Raw genomic sequence first — 6,832 nt, 5'->3', positions numbered from 1 at the left:
TCCCACCGCCCCAGGTACACTCCACTATGCACCCTTAATTCTGGACTCTTGTGATAACTGTAATACCCTATCATATATCGCTTTTAAATTATTCTCTCCCTCATCTGTTTCAATGCAGTATACATAATTTATCCAGTTTTTCTCAGTCTTACCCCAAACCTGATATCAGTCTCACTCTACAACAGTGGTACCATGCAGTATTTGTCCTTTTGTGACTGAGATATTTCACTCAGCATAATGTCCTCCAGAGTCATCCATTTTGGATAATATTGCATGAGTTCCTTGTTTTTCGATGCAAAAGCTATGGTTTTGAGTCCCTACTCTGCTGCTAACTGGCACAAACTCCTCACTATTCAATGGATTTCCTGCTGTGTCTTCCAGAGCTGTTGTGAGAATCTTGTGAGCACTAACAAGTGGTGTGTTGTTGTTATAGCATCAAGTCAAAACCAACTCATAATGAACCCTCCCAGTGAGTTTTCGGAGGCAGTAAATGTACTGGAGGAGATTGTTCAACTTTTCCCATGGAGTATCTGGTGGATTTGAACCTCATTCCTTTGTTTGAAAATGCAGTTCTTTACCACTACACTACCAGGGTGCCAGCCAAATGGCATAGCATAGTGTCATTATAAGAGGGAAGTAGAGTACTATAATTCTGCACCTGGAGACAGCCTCCTGCCTGAAGAAGCATCTGTAGTTTGCAGGCTTTTCACTCCTAAGATCTCATTGCCAGACCCTCCCGTCATCCTAATTTCTTTCTAGCTCAACTTTTTCTCAATTTGAGTTGAAACAATAATACAGCTCAATGCTACATTCCTAGCATTGAATGGTTAGGGGAAGAGCTAAGGTGGGACTTAATCTAAAATCTCACTTCAATCTTTAGAAATGAGGGTGTAGAACTGATAGCTCTAGTGTTATGTAAGATTCTAGTTCCTGTTATCTATTTCTCATGTGTATGTGTGTGTGCCCAACAGCGGATTCTGTCTTTATGAGTAACGCTGCTGAGAGAGAGGAATACGTTTTACAAGATTCTGGCATCATTTACGTAGGAAGCACAAATCGCATTGGAATGGTTGGCTGGAACTTCGGGCAGGTAAAAGGATCATAAGAAGTTGGGGAGCATATGCCTATTTTTCAAGGAGCTCGGTATCTGACTCCATAGATATATAAACGATCCTCTATCCATGCTCTAACTTTCTATTCAATAACTTGTTCAGAAGACGTTTATTAGCCACCTACTGTGTGCCAGGACTCAGGTTGCATATTAAGGAGACAAGAGAAAAAGAAAATCTAATTGCTGTCTTTAAGAAATCTGCCATATAGTGGTCAAAACAAACTCATAACTGAATTGGTACCATAATGTATAATTGGTGCTGTTGTATGCAAATAAACATAAGGCTCAGTAGAGGCAAACAGGACAGAATGAAAGTAGATTTTGTTTTTGGTTTTGGTATTATGTAAAAGTGTAAGGAAATTCCTTGTTGTGCGTGCACTAAGTCTTTTAAAGCCATGAACTCTTTGTCCTTTATTTCCCTACCCCAAATTTGAGTTCCCAAATTTCCCTAGTTTCTTCAGCTAAGAAAAGACTCAGGGATTCCCTAAACCTCTTCTTTTCCCCACAAAACAAATGCAGGCATCAGGATGTGGTAACACAGATGAGGTGCCTTGAATAACAGGGAGGAGCACTCAAGGGTAGCCTGAGCTGTCCTTCTCCAGACCTTATCTCATAATCAACCAGACCAACTCTTCCATTTCCTTTTTATGTATCTCAGGTGTCATCTGAAGGAAGGAAGGGGGCTTATAGTATGCCTAGGGATCAAAGACGGACTGATTTTGATAGTGTAGTCAAGGAAGAAAGGGTTAAACCAGGCCGCTCCTTGGAGGCAAGGATTCTGGGGCTTCGCCTGACATACTTTGGACATGTTGTAAGGAGAGACAGGTCTTTAGAGAGGGACATCATGCTGGGTAGAGTGGAGGGACAGCGCAGGAGGGGAAGACCCTCTATGAGGTGGATTGATTCAGTTACTGGGGTAATCGGGATGGGTGTGTCAGAGGCAATGAGATTGGCACAGGATAGAGCAGGGTTTAGGGCTGTTGTACATAGGGTCGCTATGAGTTGCAAACGACTCGACGGTACATAACAACAACAACAACAACAAGTCAAGGAAGACTTCTCTTAAGAAGAGATATCTACACGGAGACCTGAAGGATGTGAGGGAGAAAACCATAGAAATGTCTTGGAGAAAAGTATTCTTGATAGATAGAAAGAAATATGTAAAGATAACAAAACAAGAGGAAGCTGGGCTTTCTGGAATTAGGCCTCAGATTGAGAAGCATTGATTTAAAAGCTTTGTTTTGTAAAAATGGTTTAAAATATTTTTTTAAGAGGGATGTGTTATAGAAAGAGTCTAAATAAGATGCTCAAGATCACAGACTCAGAACCAGAAGGGACCTTTTAGATCAGCCTCACTCACTCGCTCATTTTCTAGATGGAAAGACTGGGGCTCAGACAGGGTCAGCATCTTGCTCCAGATCCTGTGGCAGCAAGAGAATCAGCTGTGCCCAGCTCCCTCCTCCACTTTAGAGATGTCAGCATCTCTTGTGTCCAGAAAGCACGTGATGGGTGCACAGGGCTGATGGCTGGATGGTGGTGGCTGTTCCATGGATGTTCTATGCAGCTAGGAGGTCAAAGGGCAGAAGGATCTCAACACTTCCGGTGGTTCTCATCCATGTCATTCTTGTCCCCTTGATAGCCTGTATCTTTGATAGCCTAGACAGCCTGCTGTGCCTTTGGGTCTAACACCAGGCCCAATTTTCTTTACAGTTTGAGCAAGACATTCTGGGCGTTTGTCTTTCAATCCTTGATAGAAGCTTGAATTTCCGCCGTGACCCTACTACCGACGTGGCCCGCAGAAATGACCCCAAATATGTTGGCCGGGTGCTGAGTGCCATGGTGAGTAATAGTAAGAATATGACAGCACTCGCTTATTTCCGGATAGCAACTATAAGCACACGCTCTCTTTCCCACACATCATCTCTTGAAGCCTTTTCACAAAATACCACCCATCACTATCAGTTAATGCTGAGGGAACTCTGACTCATAGTGACCCCAAATATATCCGCATAGAACTATACTCCTCAAGGTTTCAAATGGCTGATTTCTCAGAAGTAGCTCCCCAGGTAATTTTCTTCCTAAGTTCCACTAGATGGAATTGAACCTCCAGACTTTCACTTAGCAGCCAAGTGAGTTAGTGGTTTGTACCACACAGAGACTCTCCACAAAATTGAGTTGATAGATGTTATCCCTCCCACTTGGACTTAGAGTGTAAGTCTTTTGTAAACGACTCGGGTCTGCCTGGCTTCAAAGGCCCTGTCCTGCCCTCTTTTCTGGGAGCCTTTTCTTAGGTAACATAGGGAATTTTTCCTTTGGTGCCCCCGGGGGCAGAAGAAAGCAGACTTGATGCACTGACTATGTTCTGGGAAAGGAGACAAGTGTCAGGAAAACCATTGTTGAACTTCTTAGCTTTGATCTGTCTCCTTCACTACAAAATGCTGAGCAACAAGAAGGGATGGCATCAGGTCCGCTCTCATCCAGACGTGAAGCCAAAGCCCAAAGAACTGGGTCCCAGACACACAACCTTGGAGTCAAGCCAGAGCCAGGCTTGAGCGCCCCTCCCAGGATCATCCACACGAGAGGCCTGTCCCACACCTGCTAGCACCCCCTGGTGAGCCCAACAGCACTGAACTCAGCGTGCAGAGAGACAAAGACCATCAGAAAACCCCCAGACCGACATATTACACAATTGTTGTTGTTCTTGTTGTGTATCATCAAATGAGAACCCACAGCGGACCCTCCAGCAAGTTTTCAGAGGCAGTGAATTGCACAGGAGGAGATTGCCCATCTTTCTCCCATGGAGCAACTGGGTGGATTCAAACTGTGTACATTTAGGCTGGCAGACCAGGGCCTCACCACTAAGTCACTAGAGCTGTTACAAAGCTACACATTAAAAAAATTAAGTCCAAGAGAGTTCTTTACCTCCAACCCTTTTAAATGAAATTGTTACTCAGGAGGTTTTAACATCTTCTTTTCTTTTAAAATAAGATAAATAACTGATTCATGAACTAAACATTCATAGTCTTTTTACTTTGGAGTTAGATAACTTGTAAGCTAATACATAAGTTTCATGGTTGAACATTTGGGCATAATAAAGACTGGAGAGCAGCCAAAAAAAGAGCTCCTTGCCTACTGCTCCTCAGTGAAAAGCCTGGGGGTAGGGGTGGGGCGAGGGCGCTGATTCCTTACCAGTGAAATTTTCACTTTTCATGTGGGAGCCCAAGTTTTGCTTCCCAGCCAGCTTTCCCCAGCAGTAACCGCTTCCCTTGTCAGTCATGCTGCTGTGATGCTGACAGGTCTCAGCAGAATTTTCAGACTAAGAGAGACTAGGAAGAAAGGCTTGGTGAGCTACACCCATAAAAATCAGCCAATGAGAAACAACAAGGATCACAATAATCCCATCTGCAATCAGTCATGAGGATGGAGCAGGCTCGTTGTATACGTGGGGTCACCCTGTGTTGGAGGGCCAACTAGACAGTTAACACCAGTAGCCAGGGTGGGTGGCATCTAATTCCTAAACAACATGCCTCCAGAAACTCTGTGAATTTTGATAAATGTTGCTAGTTGTAGAGGGGCTTCAGGCCTTTTGTTCATAGGGTCTCTATGAGTCATGCTCAACTTGAAGGCGAAGAAGAAGAAGCAAGGGTGGAGCAGGTGTCCTGAAAAGCTGAAAGCAGCAAAAGAAAGGGTGAGGGGGAAGAAAAAATTTAGAAAAAGAAAAGGTGAGGGCTAGAATAGCCCTGAGGGATAAGGAGAGGAAACAGGGCTTACACCAAACCTCAGACTCCACATAGCTTGAAATCCCAGTGGCCTGGGAGGGAAGAGCTGAAAGCCAAGGCCAGGGAGTGGAGTTGGTGGTTTCTAAGGCTCAGCCTCCCCAGCCAGGAGAGAGTGGGTGAGGCTGCCGGCTTCTGCAGCTGCTGACTCACTGGCCCTGGGGACAAAGCACTTTATCTGGGAGCCAGTCTCCTCCGCAGTGCCTCCCCTTGATCGCTCCGGACCTCCCTGTTGGGCTGGGCCCTGAGCTAGTTCTGGCTTGTACCATGCTTTGAATGCTCAGCCAGAGATGACCCTCCTGATTAACTCCTGGACGGCTGGAGCCCGTTGCACGTCTTTGCGCTCAGAGGAGGCCCTCACCTGTCAGATCCTGTGATCCTGGCCCATGCAACCCCAGGAGGGGGTACCGAGCTCCCCCACTGGATCAAGGGCCAGGGAGGTTAGGCTGATCCAGGCAAGCCCATCTCACAGCCACTTGTGGAGACAGTCTAATGTGGCCTATTAGGCAAAGCATGTTTCAATTCCTCAACCACCCAGTACATAGAAAAACCAAACCTGTTGCCATTGAATCTTTGTGCTACAAAGTAGAACCACTGCCTGGATCTTCTTAACAATAATCTTTATGGTGGCAGAGCTAGTGGTCTAGTGGATAGGGAATAGTACTACCAACCCAAAGGTAGGCGGTTCAGATCCACCTGCTGCTCTGAGGAAAAAGAGGGGCCAACTCTGAAAGGCTGCTGCGAGGTCAGCTGTCGGCTCCGACTGAATGGCAACGAGCTTGTAGTTTCTGTTTGAATCTTGATGGGTATCACTGTCTCATTCACTACTGTTGGCTGCTAGGGACCCTTAGTCAAGTTTCCAAGGCTCCTGTATTGGGAGGAAACTGCCTGTCCTTCCCGCTCAGAGCTGCCGGTGGATTCAGACCACCAAATAGGCACAGCTTTGGGTTAGCAGTGCGACTCACTGCAGACTGTGGGTGCAAACTGCCAACTTTTAGGTCAACATAAACAATTTGTTTTCCCCTAGAGACCTTGTAGATCCATCTGCAGGAATATTATTATAATCTTGACTCCCTCCAAGCCCAGTTCCCCTGGAAAGACCCAGACAAGATCAGTTAGGTGGCTCCCTGGCCTCCGCCCCCACCCCTCACCTTGTCCCTTGAGCCCTTCCTATGCTCTCTGTGGGAAAGGTCTGAGCAGATCCATGTGGGGGGTTCCTGTCCAGGTCAACAGCAATGACGACAACGGTGTGCTTGCTGGGAACTGGAGTGGTAACTATGCGGGTGGCCTGGACCCCAGGAACTGGAACGGCAGCGTGGAGATCCTGAAGGAGTGGAAGAGGTCCAACTTCACACCTGTGCGCTTTGGACAGTGCTGGGTCTTTGCTGGGACCCTCAATACAGGTAGGTACTTTTAATGAACTGTCACGTTAGTGGGTCGGAGGCCGCGGCCCGAGTCCTCAGGCTGACCCTGGCTTGTTGCAGTGTTGCGGGCTCTTGGGATTCCCTCTCGAGTGATCACCAACTTCAACTCGGCTCACGACACCGACCGAAACCTCAGCGTTGATGTTTACTATGACCCCATGGGAAACCCCCTGGACAAGGGCAGTGACAGCGTGTGGTGAGTATCTGATTCCCTGGACCTAGAGCATCTTGTTCTGACTGTTCTCCTGAGGCCCAGCTTCAAACATGAGTTGGAAACAGTGTAACAATGCATGGTTTAGAATGGAGACACTGACGGTGCCCCATAGAGCACAGGGAGACCAGAGTCGGGGGGTCCGTCTAGCTTGCCTTAAGTGGAGTGATCCAACACCAGTGAGGGGTATGGGTTCCCAAGACTGCCCTGGATCTTCAGAGGGTCCACTAGACCCCAGACAACTTTAGGAGATAAACTACTCTGCTATTCATTGCTGTAGAAATGGAATTCACATGGAGCAGACCCTCCA

The 6,832-nt window shown here is 46.7% G+C and overlaps 1 protein-coding gene across 1 annotated transcript in view; it reads left to right on the top strand.

The window, feature by feature from the left end:
* The window catches only part of TGM3 (transglutaminase 3), a 50,086-nt gene that overhangs the window by 10,280 nt on the left and 32,974 nt on the right, over positions 1-6,832 (top strand). Inside the window, exons 4-7 of the mRNA XM_006881670.1 lie at positions 972-1,090; positions 2,822-2,950; positions 6,113-6,290; positions 6,372-6,507. Of these exons, the coding sequence (XP_006881732.1) occupies positions 972-1,090; positions 2,822-2,950; positions 6,113-6,290; positions 6,372-6,507 (562 nt within the window). The remainder of the gene's footprint in view (positions 1-971; positions 1,091-2,821; positions 2,951-6,112; positions 6,291-6,371; positions 6,508-6,832) is intronic.

The sequence above is a fragment of the Elephantulus edwardii genome, unplaced genomic scaffold (assembly GCF_000299155.1).
Source record: "Elephantulus edwardii isolate Elephantulus edwardi_28Jun2011 unplaced genomic scaffold, EleEdw1.0 scaffold00015, whole genome shotgun sequence".
Taxonomy (NCBI): Eukaryota; Metazoa; Chordata; class Mammalia; order Macroscelidea; family Macroscelididae; genus Elephantulus; species Elephantulus edwardii.
The sequence above is the reverse complement of the archived record's forward strand: the minus strand, read 5'-3'. Positions and strand labels throughout refer to the sequence as shown.